General features: G+C 41.1%; 2 protein-coding genes across 10 annotated transcripts in view; both read left to right on the top strand.

Moving 5' to 3' along the window:
* The window catches only part of ARL13B (ARF like GTPase 13B), a 33,761-nt gene extending 31,299 nt beyond the window's left edge, over window positions 1-2,462 (top strand). For 4 of the 8 annotated variants that reach the window (XM_069026022.1, XM_069026028.1, XM_069026012.1 and 1 more), the window contains one exon: window positions 375-2,462. In XM_069026022.1, coding sequence (XP_068882123.1) covers window positions 375-451 — 77 coding nt within the window. In that variant the 3' untranslated portion in view covers window positions 452-2,462. The remainder of the gene's footprint in view (window positions 1-374) is intronic. The other 4 variants (XM_069026026.1, XM_069026043.1, XR_011154211.1 and 1 more) reach the window with 3 other exon arrangements.
* Window positions 2,463-5,091: 2,629 nt separating this feature from the next.
* Window positions 5,092-19,358, top strand: NSUN3 (NOP2/Sun RNA methyltransferase 3). 2 transcript variants are annotated; one of them, XM_069026002.1, is made up of 6 exons: window positions 5,092-5,178; window positions 6,180-6,289; window positions 7,131-7,474; window positions 8,756-8,910; window positions 9,442-9,563; window positions 18,705-19,358. In XM_069026002.1, exons 1-6 carry the CDS (start codon window positions 5,095-5,097, stop codon window positions 18,973-18,975), a joined length of 1,086 nt encoding a protein of 361 aa, XP_068882103.1. In that variant the 5' UTR covers window positions 5,092-5,094; the 3' UTR covers window positions 18,976-19,358. The 2 variants fall into 2 exon arrangements, with proteins under 2 accessions (XP_068882103.1, XP_068882094.1); XM_069025993.1 differs by having other exon boundaries at window positions 8,756-8,925.
* The last annotated feature ends 3,438 nt before the right edge of the window (window positions 19,359-22,796 follow it).

Below are 22,796 nucleotides of genomic sequence, written 5' to 3'. Positions count from 1 at the left end.
ATCTAAAACTATATTGCAGTGCAGCCTTGGTTACAGCAACATACAAATTTCAATGCTTCATTTCTTCAGTTGTTATTTGTACACTTTAGATTTCTCCTTTCCTATTTTTAGGGATGTTTACCAATCCCCTTTGGGCTTCATCTTGCAAATGCTGATGCATGTATACCAAAATGTAATTAAACCCTCGTTTGGCCAATCTATCTCTAGACATTAATTAGCACTAGGTTTGAAAGTTTGCTTGGAGGAATTAGCTCTAAAGTCATAGAGTACCTGGCTTTCATTAAGGAAGCAAGAATTTAGTAAACATTATTTAAGCCAGGAAGGTGGTAGGTGACAGATTGATGTGTTTTTCTGCTCTGGAATTTCTTCCACAGATTTCTATGGAAAGCCTCTGCCCCCGCTGACTCTACGCCAAAGACCCAACAGTGATACCCATGATGTCATTGCTTAACTGGAGCACAAAGAGAATTTTAAAAACAATAATTTAAAAATCCTATCATTTTTTTACCCTTGAAGGAAAATTTTTAAAATGACACTTTCTCAGTGTGTGACAACTAAACATGGAGTTCACCCTGTTGTCCTTAGGTGGTCAGACTTTATCATTTACTTTTCACATCACCAGCTCTTCTTCAGGATTTATTTGGTTTACTTGTGAAAAGACATGGCTGTAAACCTGAAGAAAAACACCTTCAAGATCCTGTAATACTGGATTGTACATTCCCACCGAGACCTTTCTCCAGGTGCTGTGCAGGTGTTGGTATTTTTTCAGGGAGTAAGTGATTCTAAAGCATTTTGTAAGATTCCTGTATGATAGGGTGAATATAGAAAGGTTAAACAAATATTGAATATATTTTTCTACCTTTTTATAAAATGAGTTGAAAGTTTGAGTGGAGCTGTGTACCTACTACCAATAAAATGATACCTAGGGAGCATTAGTCAAGTGCATAAAAATAAAGTGTTTTACTCTTACATTTCTCTTACAGTACCAATACCTTTGCTTAGGTATTATATTACATATTTCATATTTCTGGCAATCTGAAGCAGGGGGTAAGATGGAAAAATTTTAAATAAATACATTTTATACAAAATAATGCTATTTGAATTGTCTGGAAGTTTTCTTACCTGTTGTTTTCTTTGTTTTGTTAACTGAGTTTGACATAGCTAATAAATTCTGTGGAAAAAAAGAGAGTTGAATACTGTATTGTCTATTACAACAAATGAGAAAATTGCACATAGTGGGAAATCTGCACTAATTAAATCCCGATTTTGATGGGAAACTGAATCAGCCAGTATGCAGATGACCTCCCACAGTTTTTAATCTCAATAATACCAAAATACCATCTTGAAAACTAAAGAAATGCTGGGTTTTTTAGGATTAATATAACACTTCCATAGAATGAGTTGAAAACCACATACAAGTGATACCTAAACAAGAGTTACAATTTGTTATATTCCTATTTAAATGTTTTACTATTACCTTGCACACAACCAGTGGTGTACTTGTAAAGCTTCATTGTTCTGCCACTTAATGACAGATGGGATGAAGCCCCCATTCCCAGGGGTTTTTTGGAGAAGCAGTAGTTGATAATTTCATATGATGCTCTGTCTTCAGTAATGTGGTTTTACCAAAGGAGTTTACATGTTGAAACAATGTGGTGTATTATGTGTTCAGCACTTTGGTTTTGGAAGTCTTTGCCATATGCCTCTTGCAGCATGGAGTTGCACAAACATCTGGCATACTAAAATGAAAAAATTAAGATTTTTAAAGAGTAGGGTGGAATCTCTGTTATGGGTACTAAGTTTGGAATAGGTGGAGAGGTTTATTCCTCTAAGTTTGCTAGTTTAGAGAAAGGATGAAACAATTTCTGTGTGACTACCAGCATGAGAATACTTTTGTTGTATTCTAATACTGTAACATGATTCAGTTGAATTATCCTCAGGATTTGGTCATTCTCCTTTCAGACAACACAATACTGAGTGAAGGGGAGGTTGCACAAAAATTTATGTGTGCAATCTCAACCTTACTCTCATTAGCTCTGTTACCACTTAAGTTTTTGGTTTAAAGGCTCTACTTTGGCTGACTTATTTTTTACAGCTTCAGTTTCTAGGAATGTATTACCCTTTTGTTTTCTCTCTTCCCTAAAATAAATTAATGGAAGTATTTATTAAAAGCAAAGCTAAATACTGCTGTGGTAACGAAATTTGAGAAACTAAAATGTTGATGCTTATATATGAACTGTGTGCTGTGTGTGTGGACACATGTACCATTTTTGATTTTTGCTTTTAAAATAAATGTTACCCGTATGTGACCAAAGTACTCAAAAACATTTTATAAGTTTTTGTTTTATTAATATGCTTTGTAATTATTTACTATGGTGGGGTTTTTTCAGTAATTTATACTGCCATGACTTTTTATTTGCTCAAGATGACATTTATGTATAGAATAAAACTAATGCAAAGCATCAACATGTTTCCTGTATTACCATACATTTACAATTTTTTGGAAGTAAATAGAGACATAAATATTTAAGGACTGCAAGTCTCACTTTGCTAAAATGTACGACATACAGACCTAGAATCTTTGCATATTTTTGCAGGAGCAAGATGATCAAATTTAGAATATACTGATAGATAAGTCAGGTGTAGATGTATGCATATAAAATGCTTAGATAGTGTACTTAATATTTGAGAGATGATAAGTTGTGCATCTGTAAGTAGTGAGCACAAATTCTATTTTGCAGACTTTTGTCATCAATAACCACTTTTAAAATGTCTCTGTGCATTCAGGCAAGAGTACTTCTACTTAAATACAGGAGTGGTAAGAACACACAAATTCACTATTTAAGCAGAGCATTTTGTATTATCTGTGTGTAACATTTTAAATATATTTTAGGCAAAACATTTTAAAGGTAAGTTAAAAGTATCTTCTAAAAAGGAAGAGTAATGTTCATGAACTGAATTAATGTCAAAGAGAATCAGTGCTTCAAAATAAGTTGTTCAGGTTGTCTTCCCTTTTAGTTACATCCTAGAATCCACAGAAATACCTTATTCATAGATTTAAGGGTTTTTAAATCAAAATTATTAAAAATAGACATATTTGGTATCCATTAGGTCTCTAGTGTGAAATTGGAAAGGATTGATGGACAGTAACAAAGTAAGCAGCACAGATTTTTTTTTTCCCCTTTAAATAAGAGTCAAGCAGTATTTTTTTCAGTAATATATTCTAGTACTTTAGTGGAAAGTTTGGTGCTGTAACTGCAGGATGCTACCCAATGACTTTGCCTTCATGTTGGCTTCCTGGCTCCTGGGATTCATTCCATTTGAAATACTTTACTATTTTGAATAGAACACATCCACCAGTATTTCAGTAGATGCATTTGTAAATGGAATAAATAATGGAGCCCATTGTGAGTGTAATTAGAGACAAGTTTATCTGCAGCAGCACATGAGAGAGATACAAGTTGCAGTTGCATTTTTGCTGTTTGCAGTTTGGCTGTGATGGTGTTGCTGATGAGCTGATTTAACTGGAGTCTTTTCTCTGCTTCTGGTGCAAATCTGGTTTCAGACACAGTAACACCGATGGCACCATCTACCATATAGTGGAATATAACCACAGATTTAGGGGAAGGGGACTCATTCAGCAGACCTTTTTGTTTTATTGGTACAGTAAAATTCAGTTCTTGTATATATTTTCTTGTATGGTACTGGCTTTGGCAGAATTATAACCACAGAGAACTAGTTTTTATAGCAGTTTTGTCTGGTATTGGTTGGTAAAACTCATTTATCAAAAAGACTTTCAGGTTTCTTTCACATTTGAGATGCAGGAGGTCTCCGTTTTGCCTCCAGGCCCTTTATCACAACCCTGATTGAAACACGCTTTCAATCGTGTTACTAATCTGCATGAGGTGAGCAGAAATGCTCTTAGTCTTCATTAGCTGGTGCCTGAAACTCAAATATTTATCTGTATGATAGCACTCCTGCCTTTACCTTTGCACCCCTTTCCAGTCTGGATTTCAGAGGCCAGGTTCAGCTTGCAGAAGCTTCAATTAAAACTACTCTTAAACAAGTTTGCTGCTTCCACAGGCTTGCTCTTAGCGAGAGAGTTGGCGAATGCTGATGGACTCGAAAGGGAGGGTATATGGGGATTTGTTTTGCTTTGCTAGGACACAGCGATTGCAGCAGGAGACAGCCAACCGAGCAGGATGCCTTTCCTTGGAGGAGCAGTTTGCAGGTCTCAGGTTCTGTCCAGATGAAGGGATCAGATCAGAGAGAGATGGTCCAGGCCCTCAGCTTTTAGTGCTGCTGAACTGGGCTACAGTGGTCCTCCTACTTCCCATTCCCAGAGAATGGTTTGTCTGAAAGTGTGTGTTGAGAGATTTCTGTGAGTAATTCTCAAGCCTCCAGCAATTTTTCATGGCAGTAGCAGCAGGTTAAGCTGGACCTGATCTCCGGTATGGTTCAGATGAGCTAAGGAGCAGCTCCGCAACCTGGGCCAGATAGGAATAAAGGGTTGGTGCCAAGGCACAAGTAGAAACCTGATGGTGAGGGGGGTGTGGATGCCATCGGTCCCTCCCCCAGGCGCTGGGATGAGGATTAGTTTTGTAAATTGAGTGAGATAAATTAGATAAATTAAGTGAGAGCCCAGGTGCCACCTAATCCTGGTTTGCAGAGGAGTCAGGATGGCAAGTTGGCCTCCCACGGTTAAAAAAAACCCAAAACATAACAACAACAACAACAACAAAACCTAAACAAACGAAAAATACCAGCCAAGGTTAAAAGTTAGAAAGAATCTTTTTACTGTGAGGGTAGTGAGACACGGGCACAGGGTCCCCAGGAAAGATGTGCGATGCCCCAACCGTGGCAGTGTTCAAAGCCAGGCTGGATGGGGACTTGCGCATCTTCCACGGCCTTGTGTCAACACGCCTGGCCGAGGGTGTTGGGACAAGCTCATCTTTAAGGTCCGTTCCAACCCCTTAACGTTCTATGGTGCTGTGAAGAACTCTCACTCGCAGCCGTGCCCGCCGGCAGCGCGGCGAACGAGAGCGGGCGGGGCCGGGCCGTGGCGCTGCCGCCCCGCCCCGGGCAGTTCGGGCCATGCGGGGGCCGGCGCTGCCGCTCGCCCGCCGCGCCGGGGCCGCGCTGGGGCCGGGCCGGGCAGCCTGGGACACTCCGGCACAGGTGAGCCGGGGCCGGGCCGGGCAGCCTGGGACACTCCGGGACACTCCGGCACAGGTGAGCCGGGGCCGGGCCGGGCAGCCTGGGACACTCCGGGACAGGTGAGCCGGGGCCGGGGCCGGGCCGGGCAGCCTGGGACACTCCGGCACAGGTGAGCCGGGGCCGGGGCCGGGCCGGGCAGCCTGGGACACTCCGGCACAGGTGAGCCGGGGCCGGGCCGGGCAGCCTGGGACACTCCGGGACACTCCGGCACAGGTGAGCCGGGGCCGGGCCGGGCAGCCTGGGACACTCCGGGACATTCCGGCACAGGTGAGCCGGGGCCGGGGCCGGAGCTGGGGTTGGGGCCGGGCCGGGTGAGCCGGCGGCCGGAAGCGGGGCGGGAGCGCCCCGGCCGCTTCCTGCGCGGGCAGTGCGAGCGGAAAGAGCGCGGCCGGCCCCGTTCGCTCTCCCCGCGTCCCTCCTCCCCACCCCCGAGCGTGCCGTGGGTTTCTGTACCTCCTGCGGGAAGCTGCTCCGCCGCAGAGAGAATTCCCGGCCGCACAGCCGCCCCTGGTGCCCGGAGCCCCGTCCCTGCGGTTCTGCCGCCCGCCCGCCGCCGTCTCTGTGCCGCGTTGGGACGGGACGGCTGCTGGGTGCCCTTAGGGAGGGAAATTCACTGTTTACCTTTGGGGTTTGCTTAGAAACCAAAAGCTTTTTCCCTACCTTTCGTAGGTTAAACTCCATCAGAGCCCCAGGAACCACTGGATTATCAGCACAGTGGATATGGAGAGGTATTCATTAACAAGCCGAGCAGGCAGGAAGAGTGTACTCTCGCTTAACTCCTTTGCTCTCTGAAATTTTTATTACATTTTGATCGCATATAGATGCAGTCTTAATATTTGAGCATCCTGATATCACTGATACCAAGTTGATGTAATTAGTAAAATGTCTTATTAATTCTAGTGAGAACTAGGGCGGGTTTAATTTGGCTTTACTACTTTTCTTTTTTCTTCCTTTCTCTGAAGCTGGAAAACAAAACAAAAGGGAAACTCCAGAAGCAGATCTGTCAGGTGGTTCTGGATCACTTTGAGAAGCAGTACACGGCAGAACTGGGAGATGCATGGAGCAGTGTCAGGTCTGTGGCTTTGGGGAGATGGGGAGGGAAGGGGACAGGTAAAGAACTGAATTAGTAATGACACATATGGCAAAGGCTGTCACTTAATTTGGGTCTTGATCACACAGCTGCTAAAGAGCTTCATTATTAAAAAACAAAAAGCATAGATGCATAGCATTAGTTTAATTGAATTGGCTTAAAAGCTCTTAGATTGGTTCAATGTTTTTCTGCTTTAGGCAGTGAATACTCCTGATGAATATTTTTTGACACTAAATGAAAACTTACTAAGAGGAATTCAGACAGAAAATCCACGTAAGAAAGGCCTGAAAGAGCAAACTGAAATACAAACAAGCATGTTTCTATCACATACCACTGCAGTCTGACTGTCTTCCAGGAATATCTATCGATTTAAGTTTTACTGGCCCAATGTTCGCGGAACATGAAATGTAAAAAACAACACTTGTAAAAATGGCATTTCAGTGTTGGCTGGAATGAGCATTGCAAAGCCAATGTGTGTGTGATTATTTTTGTTGTTTACAATTAATATTACAGTACTCTTTGTCCCTAGGGAAGTACTTTGTAGTCAGGAAGAGCATCATGCTTCATCATTTATATCTCCTACGTAAAATAAGAAAAATGGAGAATATCCTGTTTCAGAAGAAATTGGTGTTTTAAATACAATGATCAGAAAAAAACCAGTGTCTTGGTTTCCTATTAAAATTATTTTCCTGAGTACTTTTCTAACCAAAATTAGTAATTTCTGATTACACCAGGACTAGCCAATTGTGAGATTGTAAAGAAAGGCTTCCTGCACTATTCTATTTGATGAGTAATTGAATGTCTTTTCCTTTTTGCACCCTAGAGACGTGCTGACCTCGCCGTGGTGCTGGCAGCACGCCCTGCTGCTGAACAGGTTCAGCCGGTGCCCTGGCCTGGAGAGCAGCCTGGCGGAGCAGGGATATCACCCTGCCTTTCCAGCAGCTCTGCCCTACCTCCCAGCAGCCCTCAGGTGTTACATCAGGCCAGCTCCTGGGAGATTCCCTGCCCAGAAACACCAGCCTGGCAAACTGAAGGAGTATTACCTGCTCAATGCTGCCTCGCTGCTGCCCGTGCTGGCCTTGGAGGTGAAGGATGGGGAAGATGTTCTGGATCTCTGTGCTGCACCAGGGGGGAAATCTGTAGCTATTCTGCAGTGTGCCTGTCCAGGTAATGGGACCAGGTGCTGGTGGAGGAAAAAAACCCAGACAACAATTTGTATTCCAAGTAGTTCCATGCTGTTTAATAAGATTTTTATGAAGTCTGTTTGCCTAAAAGAGGATTAAAAATGCAGTCCTTACTTTAACATAGGTTACTGCAGAGTGGCAGGCAAAAGTGAGGTAGCTCTGTGGGCTTTTTCTGCACTGTTACTTCTCCAGAAGTTACTTAAAGCTGTGTCAATTTCTTGGCACAGGGATGTAAATAATCTGCAATCTTAGAATACTTGTCCCTTTTTTTACTTTTTATTTTGTTCTTTTCCTCTACTGTCTCTTTTGTCAAAGTGCTGTGCAAATATTACAGGAAAGTTTAAGTGTGCTGATGTAAAACAGAGCATAAGAAATGAAATGTGCAAGATCTGGGCAAAAGGAGAAGGTTTATGGTAAGGAAATGGTTGGAGAAGGATTCTGAGATAATCACAGTGTTTAGAAGGCAGCAGCAAGCAGCAGCTTGGGCCAGGGAGTTAAAGCAAGCTGGGATTGCTGTTTCCAAGTTTATTTGCTGGCTTGGGTAATAATTGTTTTGAACTGTTCATACCACCTTGTGCTCCTGCTAAGACCATTACTGTAACCACCTGCACCAGCTGATTACAACTGGTTTTCCCTCCCTCTTCTAGAGGAATGAGGTGATGCTAATGAAGTAAATTAAATAGGAGTTGGCCTTTCAAAAGGTTTAGGGAAAACGAAACAACAAATCAACTTTTCTGTCCTCTGGCTGCTTCTGAAGAGACCAAATTGTTGCTGAGAATGTAAAATGGGAGGGATTTGATTCTTAATATACCTCAGTGAATGCTAAGGTGTACCTTAAGATACTCAAAACTGATGCTTTATTTATTTAAAAGGCAGTTTAATAAAATGAGGCATGCTCTTCATTTAGATGGTGGCTTAAGGAGCCCAAGAAGGCACTCACTCTTTGGAGATGGGTCATGGTTAAAGCTTGTTTTACTGTGGAATTCTATTGCTACAGAAGGATTTGCAAGGAAATATTTAGGGTTTGCTCTGTAGGAGCATGTTGACATTTATTTTGGTTTACAAAAATTCAGTGGTATTCTAAAAAGTGCAGTAACACAGGCACGTAAAGTATAAACTCCATGGTAGTCATGGCAATGCAGTAGAGCTTCTGAAATGGGTCTAACTCCTTATATTTGTAAAAACAAAACAGGAAAAAATCATAAAGACATTTCTTTGGGTGTTTACTTCTTTTTTTGTTTTTTTTTTTTCTTAATTTTCTAAGGTCATTTTCACTGTAATGAGTATGATGATTTGAGGTCGAGGTGGTTGGAGCAGACAATAGAATCCTTCATCCCAGATGCTTTGATTAACTTGGTAATGGTCTCGAAACTGGATGGTAGAAAGATTGGAGATCTTCAGCCTGAATCTTATGACAAGGTGACATTATTACTGGTAAATTATATTTCCACATTCTTGAGTCTTTTTCTTCCTATGCTGCTCTGTTTTTCATTTTCTCTTTTTTTTTCCTGGCCCCCCACAAAAATACCTGACTTATCAAGGGGACCAGAGTCACGTACAGGATTTGTAGAGTCTCAGGAAATACTTTGTGAAGCCTGTCGTGCATTTATTCCTGTGTTGGGTGATGTTACCTCTTAAGCCTTAGGAGTGAATTCTGAAGACTTTAGAGCTGTAATCTTTGCATGATATGTAATTAGGAAGGGGAGGGGAACAGGAGGGAACTACTGAGGTAGAGCTTACTTTGGTAGCACTAATTTCTTACCTCCCCACCTGCTAACGCCGTAAAATCATCTCAAAATAGTAATGGGATTATTTCACCCCTAAAAATGGAAAGTGAAAAGTGTGTTTCTTAATATTTGCAAAAGAAAATTGAATAGATTTTGGCACATGGTGTTCAAAAAGTGACCATCTTTGTTGTGAATTGCCTTATTGACTTTATTAATTGATTAGGTACTGGTTGATGCTCCTTGTTCAAATGACAGAAGTTGGCTCTTCTCTGCTGACCCTCAGCAAGCTGTGCTCAGGCTCATGCAGAGGAAGGAGTTGTCCTCTCTGCAATTCCAGCTCCTAAGGTGAGAAGTGCAAAAAGTTAAAGGAACTTCCTATAATTAATAAAAATTACATGGGGGCAAGATTTGTCATGGTTTAATAAACAAACCCATGGTTTCCTCTCTGAAAATAATAATAATGTCAAGAATATGTGGTTGTGATGCTGTTTAGAACAATCACTGGGTCTGAGATGATGTGGAAATCTGTGTGGGTGATATCAGCAGCAGGGCCTTGGTCCTCTTAACTCACTTAATTCACAGAAATGTCCATTTGCAGGTGACTCACAACAGTCTGGTATAAAATCAAAATATTTTAGGTGGACACAGCTAAAATGGGTTTAGATACATTCCTTATTGACTGTTTGTAGCACAGAAAGGCTCCCAGTCCTGACAAGGTAGAAAAAGTAAAAGAATGTGAGGTTTGGGGGGAAAGAGAAGATTGTTTATTTTTGAGAACATCCCACCAGTAATCCAAAGCAAGGCTGTCATGTATAACTGCACAGTTTTTCTCATGGGGGGAAAAAAAGAGAGTGACTTCTCAATAAAACCTTCGAAACTTGAGTGGTATTTGTGCAGTAACTGCCATGCCTGAAGTCCATCTGTCAAAGCAAATTGAGGGGAAAATAACATATTATAGAAAAGAAAAAGAAACTTTTTATGGAAAGTTCCCACTGCAGTTCAAGATAGTTTTGCATGACTTCCAGTTGAAAAAGGCCTGGCAGAAGCCTGTGATTTATAACAGAAATATGAGGATCTTATTGCTTTAATGCATCATGTCATCCATTTCCTGTGAAGAAATCAATCACATGTAAAACACTGACCTGTTTCAGTTTTCCCTTTTCAATATCTGACATAGAAAATCCAATTTGTGAACCCATAGCAAAAGGAAGCATACATCATGCAGAGAAATTTTGAGAATTTGCATAAATCATTCCACATTGTAATCCTGGAGAACTCATGACAGCAGAAACCTTGTTTTTTAAAAAAAATATACATTCCTGTCAGCCCAAATCAGATTTAATTGAATTATTCCTAAATAGAGAGAGAACTTTCTGTTGAAAATATTCTTTACTTTAGCAACAGTAATAAGAATTTGTAAAGACAAAATACCTTTGCTATATAAATTGAGGTAAAAGAATGGTGATTTCCATTTTATTGCTCAGCATAGGTCTGAGTACTTGTGTAGATTGACCAGTCTGTTGTGATGTGCACTGGATTTTTGTTTGCCTTTTAAAATATTTTGGAGCCTATGAAATAAGTAGCTACTTTCAAGAGTTAGATATTATAAGGGTTATTGGTTAAAAAGTATAGCGGCCCACTGGCTGGTTATTGTTCTTTTTACCTGATCACTTTAGGATGAATTCCCAGTTCTAAAGGCATCTCAGATCCCATGGGAAAGGGGAGAAAGGAAATGATAAAGCAAGATCAGAAAAGGCTGAATGGTTCATGACAAGTGCATTAGAACTAAAATTGTGGGATGCTTCCCTATTCAAGCCTCTGCTTTACGACTAGAGTGCGTAATTATAAATAATTTTAAAAATTGGGTTTGAATCCCTTCTCCAGTACTTCCAGTAATATTCAGGAGGGCTGAGCCTCCATGAATCCAGCTGTACTGCTTTTTAAATGAGCCAGCTCATGCAGGGCTGTCTCTGGTTCATTGGTCCAGATCTCCTGGTGCTTTATGCTCCCACGTGTTCTTGACCTTGGTTCCTGTGTCTGTAAACAAAAATAATTGTCAGGCTGAATCCCAGCAGGTTTGTGGAGAATATTGTGAGAAATACATTGAAAGAGCATGGAGTGACAGGACAAGGGGGAGTGGCTTCACACTGAGAGGGAGTGGGTTTAGATGGGATATTAGGATAAAAATTCTTGACTGTGAGGGAGGTGAGGCTCTGGCACAGGATGCCCAGGGAAGCTGTGGCTGCCTCTGGATCCCTGGAAGTGTCCAAGGCCAGGTCGGACGGAGCTTGGAGCAGCCTGGGCTAGTGGAAGGTGTCCCTGCCCATGGCAGGGAGTGGAACTGGTTGAGCTTTAAGGTCCCTTCCAACCCAAACTATCCTGGGGTTCTGTGAAACACTCTGTGATTTGAAGGTGAAGCTTGAAGATCCAAACATTATTTCAGTTTAGCAGGAGGATTTAAGTGTAAGGGTAATGTAAAAATGAGAAGAATAGAACTCCGCTTTGCATTTCATTTTTATTTCTTTCAAGCAACGCTCGGCCTAAAATTTGAGATTCTTTCCTTCTTAATTAAGGAAATGCTTCACTTGTAATCTGTTTTTATGGATCTGCTTTAGGGGGAAGTGGGAACATCAAAGAGGGAAGTTAAGGAAGGAAAAGTAGGGTTTGCAATACAGTGTAATTAATTAAGTACATAGAGGCTTCAAAGAATGAAGATCTGGAAGAAACTGATGCAGCAGTCTTTCTCCTGCAGCCTGCATAAAATCTGAAATGTAAATAAGTGATATAAATGCTGAACAGCAAATGTTCTGAGCAATGAGGGCACCACTGATTTGATGGAAATTGAGATTGTAATGATTGCTCGTACCCAAACCAAAGCATCCCTGCTGAGTGCTCTAATCCAAGAACACACTGCAAATCTTGTTATTATTTGGAGTGTTCATGCAGAAAACAAATTGCAAAGTAAAAAAAAAGGAATATTCATTTCCTGATGCTAAATGCTAACACAAAATACAGTGGTTCCCAAAAGCAAATTTACCAATGTTACCAGTTCTCAGAGAGAAATTAAATTTTGGGCTAAGCTTGAATGCCCAATTACATAGTGGTTAAACTGTTATGGATGTTGTAATTATTCTTAGACTGGTTTCTGCAGCTGAAAGGAGCTTGTGTTAGGGCTCAGCAGAAAAGAAATCCAACAAAATACAATTTAGAAAACTCAGCAAAGGCATTCAGACTGCTGGAACTCTTCTATGCACAACATCTCTGAGTAATTAAGCAGCTCTGTATTTTCACTGAATTGTGGAATTTTCTGCAGGAGAGGAATTGCATGCTCTTAGTTGGGCTTTTTTGTGGTTGTAGAGTGAAGGCAAAATTGTGCTTATAAATATAAAATCATATATTTAGCATATGTCACCACTGTTTCATTTCTGCTGTGAGGAGTAATTTGTGCTGAGAATTGCTTCATCACACTGTTCTTCAGCTTTTCCCCTGGAATCTTTCCCTTTGCTCCTCTGTAGCTGTCCAGTGAATCCTTTCATTGTCCAAAACCATCTCATCAATTAGCTCCACTGGGAATTTTTGAGAATTCCAACTGTTGGACCAACAGATCTGCTGTGGGTTTTGTGGATGATAGGATTCTTTAGCAGCTCTCTGTCTTACAAAAGCTGAATATTTTGTGTGTGTGTGCTGTGCCATTCCCCAAAACACTTTTGGTTCTGTTGGAGATTTTACATGGTTGGTTGGAATTTCTTCACAAAGAGTGACAGCTATGGCCACTGCTGTGGCTCCAGGTGTTCCATCAGAGGTGTTAGAGTGTTTCTAAGTGTAGCAGCACCCTGTAAATAACTTATGGATCAAGCCCCTTAGGATATGTTGCAAAGCCAAGCTTATTGAATGTATAAATAACTATGAATAAACAAATAAGCTGCTCAGCAGTTTTTTGGGATCACATATTTTAATTCAGACACAAATTTTGCTTTAATTCCACCTTCAGTCCTTTTTCTGTGTGTTTCATAAGCTGTGAGGATAACCACTAACCCTAAAGTTGTGTGGCAGGGTTTGTAGTAGGTTTCAAAGGTCTTTTATTCTCCCTTCTGGGCTGTCTCACATCCGTGTTTTAACAGGATGAGTATTTCAGAAGTCACCATGCATTAGAGGACAAAGATCAGTAATTCTAGCTGAACGTTTGCTCTTTGCTTTAGAATAATTTAGAATTATTTGCTATAGATTTGTTGCTTATCAGGATTTTCAGGACAAATTTTGGCTAGGGTAGAACAGAGGGGTTTTTTTGAATTTGTGGGTTTTGGTTGTTTAGTTGAGAGGTTTTTGATACCTGTTTTTCCTTTTATTTATGATTCAGTTTAGTGCTGAAAAAAGCAGTTGACTTTCATGATTCTCCTGTTATTCTGAGCTGCAATGTTTCTCCACAGGAGCAGAGTTTACTTAGAGAGGAGCAGAGGGAGTGCTTGAACCACTGTCCCTGCCCATCATAAAGTATTAAAAAAAAAAATGGTATTTTGACACTGCAGGAGTTTCTTTATCATTTTGACCAGGTTTGAAGAAATAAAAGCAAAACCTGTAACATGCAGGTCTTATTACCACAAAGTATCTGGACTCTTGTGAGAGGCAAAAGGTAATGTGGATATTTTAAGTCAATAAAAAGAATAGAATTGTCATTTTTTATTCTGATGAGACATTATCTTGCCTATGGAGCAGAAATACGTTGTAGTTGCCAAAAGATGGCACTGTTGAAGTGCTGTTTTAAAATGTGTCATCTTTTCACTTTAATACTGAAAATGGTTGAATGATTAACATAATTAATTCTGCCCCTTCCCATGGTGTGCAACATAAACCCAAGCACAGGAGGATAGGCTGGAAATGCAGGTGCTACCTATAGTATGAAATATATATTTTTGTGTCTGCCCATTTTTAAAAGGATCTTTGAGACACCAAGACTTTTAGACTGAAAAAAGTCAGCCTATTATGTCTCATTTTCTGTAAATGGGAAAAATCCTGTTTAGTTCCTGGCTAACTACATTTTAGTTGCTTGTAACAGTTTTTTGGGTTTGGAATTGTTGTGTGGCTCTAGCATAACCTTTTGTTTCCTGAGATATTAAACAGTAATGCTGTTTTGTTTTCCCTAATTTAGTAAATATTGAGAAATTTTTAAAGAAGGAGCTTTAAAATAATATATTTCTTTTAAAAGTCTGTTCCAGTACTTCTGTAATAGAGAGAGTTAGGATAGATTAATGCATCTGTTGTACCTCTGACCTCCACACTACAATATGAACCTGTACTCAGAGACACACCCTGCAAAAATATAAAGTATTTTTAAATTTTTTTTTTGTTAGTGCTGTAAAATCTTATTTAGAATGAGGAGGGGAGCAATCTGCATGTGTTAATTTGTTTTACAGAACTTGTTGAATGAGATGGACAGAAAGAGGGTCCAGAAAAAGTTTCCAGGACTTCTGATGTGTGTTCTGATGTATCTTCATGTGAAGCATGAAACCTTGCAGTATTAGTGGCTCTAAACGTGTAAAATTCATTACAGGAAACATATATATCTGAAATAAAATTATGAAATTAAGGATAAGTAGATCTTTATTTCAGCTGAAAGTTTTAGCTCTTAATAAACACAAATGTCATGTGTACCACTAAGAGAAAAATAACTGCAGATTAACTGCCTCTAAATAATGTGGGATTTTTTTAAACAGGGCATTGTAATAAGAGCAAGGTGAAAAAAATGTTTTAGCATCCTGTCAAAGCATTCTAGAATTGAAGCCCATTTTTGAGAGTCACAAAGGAACAAGCACCAAATTCCTTCAGCTGAGCATCGATAATTAAGATTCCCAATGAAAGAGAAATCTTAATTCCTGGATGGTGGAGTTACAGTAGGATTAAGTTTTGCTTCATCTCCAGCCTGCCCCTTGGATGAGCTTGTTTCCCTCCAGTGATTACAGAGGAAGTTTCTTAAATGTATTTGAACAATTCACTGATGAGCAAATCCTCTCATCAGTGAATTCTCCGTGATGCTGATGACGAGAGGACCAAACTCCCAGGCTCTGCTTGCCCAGCTCAGTGTCACCCTGTGTGACTTTGAGCCCAGCACTCCCACACTTGGAGTTTTGCAGCTCCCTGCAGGTTTATGGAAGCCAAGCACGGCTTAATCAGGGCTGGCGGGCATTGACTTTGAGCCCAGGGACTGAAAGAACTGTTGCTGCACTTGACAGGATGGATAGATACATTGATTAACCTTGCTGCCTGAAGTCATTCTCCTCAGATATTTTAATTCAGGGTTTAGGTTCAAAATAAAGGGAACTGCCCTGAGCAGGCTGACCTTTCTGGGTCATGGGCCAGTGAAGATTCACGGGCTGAGGTTTAGACACAGGGGGGTTTTGAGGTGAGATTTTCAAGTTTTCCTTCAGAGGCCTGTGCTGCTCTTTCCTCTGATGGACTCAGTTGGAGGAGCATGGTGCCCTTGAAAATGTTGTCTGAAGGAGCTGTCGCCTTCTGTATGGGAAGAAAAAGACATTTAGCAGGTGTCCAGGCTTTTAACCTTGTAAAGTGTAGCTACATCTACTTTCTTGGTATATAGCTTTATCTTTTACCTTTCCCACTCTTACATGGTAAAAGAATTTTCTCTCTTCTCTAAATGCTTACTTAGTACCTGTCTTAGAAGTAGGAAAGTGGTTGCCATTATCCGTTTCTAGGAGTAAAATTCTCAGGTCTGCTAAAAGTACATCTCAATTGTCACATTAAAGCATTTCCAAGCTTGCTGGCTGCCCTCAGGGCTTGGCACTCCTGCATGCATGGAAAAGGTGTAGCTGGCAGGGGTAAGTCTGTCAAAAATGAGTTATGTAGCTGGATTCTGATAAAAATGTGAAGATCAGCTCGACTTTTGAGAGCCCATTTAGACTTCAGCTCTGTTCTCTTTGAGTTCTAATGTGAAAGATAAAAAGCAAGATCTAATACATGGGGGAAAAAGGTGCTTTTGAATTTCCCAAATGGGTGTGAGGCCAAGAGACAGTGGGGTCAAAGAGCCATCAGGGTCTCTTGCTGGTTTGTTGTTCATGAGAAGGGAAGGTTGCACAAGCCTGCTTTGCTTTAATTTAGCAGTTAATTCCATATTTGTGGGTGCACTGTGGTTCCTCAGACAGGCCAAGAGCAGCAGCATGAGCCCCACCTTTTTAAATGAGCAGCTGCTGACAAGGAAAGGAGCTGGAGAAGTGGGGACAGCTTTTGGGCCCAGAAATGCTGCTTTTGTAACCCTCTAAGGAGTAAATATGTGTTGGGATGCCAGCATGAATATCTGGAGCCAGGCATTTAAATGCCTGCTGGTAAGTGCAGAATTTTAGAAGATGAGAGCTGGGAGGGATGTCAGGGTTCCCCCTGCTCTCTTTGACTGTCTCAAGGTGGCAGTGTGAATGTTGTGCTCTACCAAGCTGTGGCAAGAACATTCTCAAACATTTCTGCAGGCTTTGAAAAGCTACTTGGGGTGTGAGATAACCTTGTAGGTTTAACTAATTAATAGGTTTAACTTATTTTCAGAGTATCCTCGAATGAGTCCACTAGGCCCAGTTAAACTGAAAATATTTAGGCTACCTAAGTGCACTGTAACCTGGTTTTGGCTGTAACAGGCTGAATTTGGAATTGTTCCCTCAGTAAAGTTATATACGCTCGCTCTCCATCTTTTCCCTGAAGACTGATGCAACAGGAGACATTAAACACATATTTTTTTCTTAGAGCACCATCACTTGAGAGAGCTCTGTCCTTTTATACTGAGTAAAATTGGAAAATCATAGACTTCAGTGAAATGTGTACTTGGCTTGCTGGTTACCTTAACCGAGGCTCATAAAAGAATTGAGCAAGGTATATGTGTGTACTGTCAAGAGAAGTAGATTTGGTATAATACAGGAGTTTTCTCCTGGTCTTATCACTGTCTGAAGCAGTCATTTGTCCTGGTGTTCCCATATTATTTTGGACAGGACTTTCAGACCAGCTTTGATCTGTGATCAGCTTTGATCCTGTTTGTGCTGAAGCTTTTCTTTACTGATTCTTTTGCCAAAAAGTCCCAATTCTGTTAAAAGGGTTTATCTTCCCCCCCCCCCCCCCTTGTATTTTCTTCTTTCCTTTCTCAACTGTTTTTGGTCAGATACCAACCACCCTTGGGAAGTCCTCAGCTTTCTGGAGGAATTGCTATTTCCATGGCATTGTCTTTGTTTATCTAGACTTGGAATCAGAATTTCTGCCTTTGGGGACTGCTCACCTCATCTGGTTTGAGGAGATGGTTGTTTCTTTTTCTTTGCTTTTCTTCTTTTTATTTGTCCCAGGATATTTTTTTCCTGGGGGCTGTGAGCACAGTATTGTCAGTAATATCTACAAATCTCTGATTATTCAGTGTCATTTACACCATTCACCTGTTCTGATTTTCTTGTTATTAAACAAAGGGAATCTTACTGAGGGAACTGTTATATTTAACGAGATATTTGCCTGTAGTGTCTGTTTGAATACCAGCTTACAATTCAGTCTTTGAGCCAAAAATGGCTCGGAAATGTATGATTTAATGGGATTTATCTTCAGACAGTGTTTTAATAGCAAATGAACCTTTTGTGTATCTTCCTCTTTTAGAAATGGTTGTGGTGCAAGATTTTTGGTTTATCTTCTTACTCTCTTAATTTGCAGCAGGTGAATATGGCTTGCATATCTTATTTCTGTCCACTCATAGGTTATATTTATGTGTCTGAATAAGGACTTGGCATATCTGCTGTACTGGGAAATAAGCAGTTTACTTAAACTCAGTTTCAGTGGTAAAGTGATAAAGAAGAACCTCTGTTCCCTCCACCTGCCAGTAGTTGTGAAGCTTTCAGGCTTTAAACCACTATTTTGCCTTTAGTCAAAATTTGTCAACAGGTTAATAAGTGAAGGGTACATAAACAAGCAATATATGATCCTTAGGAAAACAGGTTGAAAAGCAGCGGCTCAGTGACATCCCCAAATCCTCTTACCTTGCTAAATAAGTTGCAGAATTAGCAGGAATGTTTCTAAGATTACAGCCCAGTCATGAATTCAGGCCATTACTGCAAGTGTCCATTCTGATATTTGTTCACACAAGCATCTTGCCACGTGTCTAGCTGGCCCTTCTGATGTGAGGTAACCCATTTTGTATGCACAGTTGCAGCACTTTCACAGCAGAGCTGAGCCCAGCAGTGCTTGATGTATATTCTGAATGGATGCTGCTTTGTATTTGTCACTGTGGTGTAAAAAGTACCTTCAGCTAACTGAGAATACAATAATAAATGAGAAAGCAAAATCGTGTTGTGGGTGGTTTCCTGAACTGTCAGTTATGTACAGCTAAGACATTTTCATAATGTTATTTTTTGTCAGATTTATTTATAGTCTGGATTTATAAGTCTGCACAGTCTCCCTCTAGCAGTATGTCCCTTCTGATGTTGATTTTTTTCCCTTTTTCCTCTCTGTTGTTCTCTGCAGGTCTGCTGTCAAAGCCCTGCGTCCCGGTGGGTCCTTGGTCTATTCCACGTGCACCCTGTCCAAGGCAGAAAACAGCGATGTGATCAATCTCATCCTGAACTCCTGCAGGAATGTGATGCCTGTGGATATAAGTGAGCTGGCCAGAGGTGTTTCCCAGGAGTTCACTTTCCTCAGTGGAATGCAGCAGCATGAACTGCTGGTTCTCCCAGGGAAAGGGAGAGCGTGGGGTCCCATGTACGTAGCTAAATTAAAGAAAAGGTCCTCCACCTGATGCCTGTTGGTTGTTCATAAGCAGTATGTGATAAATTTATATTGACTTAAATACAGTATGTGCATATGAACATGTCCAAGGCAACTGAATTTAAAGTGTTAATAATAGTTCCTGATAAAAAAGGAAGAAATTTAACTTATTTTAACTTAAAATCCTGAATGTGCCTTCCAGTATGGGCTTGTGGGCCTCTGAGAAGTCCTTAGGAAGTCAAGGGAGCTTTGTATTGGTTTCAAGGTGGTGCTTTCAAAGGGATTTGGATTCTAGAATAAGAGGCCTAATGTGGTAGAGTTTTGCACTGGTTTTGGTATTTTTATGTACTAACTTGGTTCTAATACAGTATGTTTTTAAATAAAATGGTTTTCAGTGGTCTGAAGTCATGGAAATCCTGCTTTCTCTCTAAACACATCTAGAAATCTGTGTTTCTGTAGGAACTGATTTGGATGTAGAGTGTCATCTTAAGTGATGCAAGCACTGGCAGAACAGGTTTCATATTTGCTAAGTTGTTTACTGGTTAAAAGCTGTCTTTTGTTTACAGATGCAAAGGTCAGCAGGTAGATCAACACCAGCTTTTTTTTTATTATTTATTGATAGTCTTCTATTTTTGAGCTTGCAAAAATGAGTTGAAAGAATAATGGTGTGTATATTACAGCCTATGCTTGTCTTGAAGCAAAGTGGAACCCTTTCATCCCCAAGGGTTCTTTCCCAGGTGGAAGGTGATAATCACTGTTTTTAAAAATGTTGTTTTAAAGAACAGATGTAGATGAGTTGCACTTGTGGAAATGGGGGTGTGTGACACTGCACATTTATTAATTTCACAGAATCACAGGATGGTTTGCCTTGGAAGGGGCCTTGAAAAGCATCCAGTTCCAGCTTTCTTGCTGTGGGCAGGGACACCTTCGCTAGACCAGGTTGCAAAGTCCCATCCAACCTTAAATTAAACACTGGGGTTGGAGTATCCACACCTTCTCTGGGCAACCTGTTCCAGTGTCTCATTGCCCTCACTGTAAAAAAGAATTTCTTTTTAATATCAAATCCAAATCTGCCTTCCTTCACTTTGAAAACATTTAGTATATTTTATGTGTATGTTACACAGTTTGCCCTCAGAACACTGCTGTACCTTCTGGTGAGGCAAACAAATGCATCAGAGGTTCTGGAACCTCACTCTGCTGTGTGAGCTTTCACAAAGTTATCCTTTCCCCTGCTTTGGGATGAAAAATGTTTGTGGTGGCCCTGTAGTATTAAATTATCAGCAGTGTCTCTGAAAACTTGAGAGGCTGCAAAGTTCCTGCAATTTGAGTATGTAGATGATCCTGTGTTCCTGTGAAAAGGATCTGTCCCAGGAACATGAAATGTAATACCCACATTTGGAGTCATGTCAGGCTACTGGATGAAATAACTGTACCTTTGTCAAAATGCTTCGCATCAGTTTCATTTGCCCTGTGGAAATTGAAGTGGAAAGGCAAGAATGTAACTTGCTCAGGGATGGAATTGAAATATGTGCTTGAATTGGATGGGTGAGGAGGACATGGACTGGATAATCACAGGAAGAACAAAGGAACCCTTGAGCTGAGCTTCTCTCAGCCTCAGCAAACGGGCAAATCTCTGTGAGCTGCCTTAGACCTGAACCCTGCAGCAAGGCCCCCTGGTGTGTCTAAAAGCGGCACTGAGTTCTTCATAACCCTTTGCTGATCTCCTGGAGTCCCTTTCCAACTAGTCTGAAAATGCACCAACAACAAAGGTAAAAACAAGACTAATTAATATGGGATACTTACTTTGGTTTGTACTTGATGACTTCTGTTCCAGAGTGCTGTGGAGTTTTTTGGTTTTTCTGTTCTAATCAGTTCTGGCTGGTGACAGGAATTTGCTGAGCATGTGTGGAAGGAGAAGGGAAAGGCAGAAAGGATGGAGACAGGCCTGTAGAGGTGGGGGGCAAAGCATGCACATGTTGGGAAGTAGTGTCCACCCAAAGGCACTTCTTGAAAAGGCTTCGTGTCTGTTCAGGGATCTCTTGGATACTTCTGACTTATGCTCCCCTTCATTACAAGGCTGCAACATTTTCCCATTTTACACTTTTTTTTTTTTTTTTTTTTTGGCCAGGGAATTATAATTTAGTTCCTTGTCATGTCCTTCCTTCTCTTTCCTGAGCAATGCTGATGGAGATGGGGAGGAAAACAAGTCAGCCTTTCTATCATAGAGGAAATCGCAGCCCCAAGCAAGATGAGGGCAGGGAAATGACCATTTTTCTTGGATTGGAGAGTCCCAGAGAAATCTTCACGATCTCTAATGAAACTGTCCACAGCTGTATGCATAGCACACACCGGTGCCAGCACCTCAGAGGCCACAGAGCTCTGGAGTTCAGCTGCTCTCATGCTTTCCTGCCATTCCCTTTTCCAGTATACAAAAAGTCACTTCCCTGTTTCAGGGGGGTCAGCACAATAAGAAACTGGAAAGCCTTACCTAAAGGCAATTTCAGTATTTACCAAATTTTATCCTTTATTCAGTGGCATCTGACACAGTTCAATTATGGCTTGTCAAAAGCATTCTCCACTGTGGGGTAGAGTGGAAAAACAGATTACACAATGTCTGTGGACTGATGCACCTGACCAGGGGACTAATGAACTCTTGGCTTTCTTAGTAAGAGAAGGTGAAATACATTGAAAGGGGTAAAATGAAAAGATCAGGACTGGTGGGTGAAACGTGAAATACTGGACAAGAGACTCTGTGGCTTTTAGCATGGTAGAGCAGCAGTGCTGCAGCCTGTTCAGGAAACGCTCTGTGAGTGGAGAGAGGAGAGAATGGTGGGAGAGCCACAGGTGCCTGTGCTGGGCTGGGAGGATCCCCTTACTTCATTTGACTGTCTTAGAAGGAGAATTGAGAACAGCAATCATGAAAACTGTAGTGGGATTGCTTTAAATTTGCAGGGTCTTTAAATTAGCTATAAGCATTTAAATCAAATGTGTCTACCTAAATGACTGTATTGGTAGGTGCTCCTGTCAGAAAAACTGGTTTGGTGGGAGGCAAATTAGAGAATCAGATCTGGCTGGAGCAGAGTATGGCTTACTTCTAAGCTGGCATAACTTCATGCAGTATTGGCTATAAATGTTGCAGGGGAAATGGGAACAGCACATCCTGGTAGTCTCTTAACTTCCAGGGAAAAGTGAAACTTGGAGTTCTCAGTTTGCCAAACTTGGATCAGAGCACACAGGGCACAGTCAGTCACTGGTCACAGCTTTTAGATGTAGCCCCACCACATGATTCCTGACTAAAGATAGGCTTTTATGGGACAGATCATAGCAATCATGAAACACTTGTCAGAAAATGTTTTTTTCCTTTTCTGATCTTCCTGCCTGCATCCTATGACTTGAGGTCAAGGTCTAATGGCCTTGGAAGTTTTGATTTTCTAGTAGTTGTACATAGTTTTCAACAGAGGCAAGCACCATACAGCTTCCACGCCTCCGTTTCAAAAATGTTCTCTGTGGTACCAGAACAAAATGCCTGGATCAAAAAGTCACAGCTGCTCTCGAGAGGAAGAGATGGAACATAAAGCTGGGTTTCCTGTCAGTCTTTGTGCTCCACTGAGGAATTTCTGCTCCCTACAGCTGTGTCCAAGGTGGTTCTTCACATCAGTGTTTTGTGCTGCTTCACTCTGAGATGGCCCTTTGCACATGGTCACCACTGTGTCATGGTGATGTGACCCTTGGTGGGCTCAGAGGAAATAGAAATGGATCTGCTGCCCTAAAGCCACTGGTAATAATCCTGTAGTGAGAAGTGCTGCAAATGCTGCAGAACCCTTCCATTAAAGAAGACAGAAGCATTACAAG

This window comes from Aphelocoma coerulescens, chromosome 1 (assembly GCF_041296385.1).
Source record: "Aphelocoma coerulescens isolate FSJ_1873_10779 chromosome 1, UR_Acoe_1.0, whole genome shotgun sequence".
In the NCBI taxonomy this organism is placed as follows: domain Eukaryota; kingdom Metazoa; phylum Chordata; class Aves; order Passeriformes; family Corvidae; genus Aphelocoma; species Aphelocoma coerulescens.
This window is presented reverse-complemented; position numbering and strand designations above follow the sequence as displayed.

Coding starts and splice junctions, on each gene's coding strand:
- NSUN3 (XM_069025993.1), top strand. CDS start 5,095: ATGCGGGGGCCGGCGCTGCCGCTCGCCCGCCGCGCCGGGGCCGCGCTG. Junction 8,926..9,441: donor ACAAGGTGACATTATTACTG/GTAAATTATATT, acceptor TTAATTGATTAG/GTACTGGTTGATGCTCCTTG. Junction 9,564..18,704: donor CTGCAATTCCAGCTCCTAAG/GTGAGAAGTGCA, acceptor TGTTCTCTGCAG/GTCTGCTGTCAAAGCCCTGC.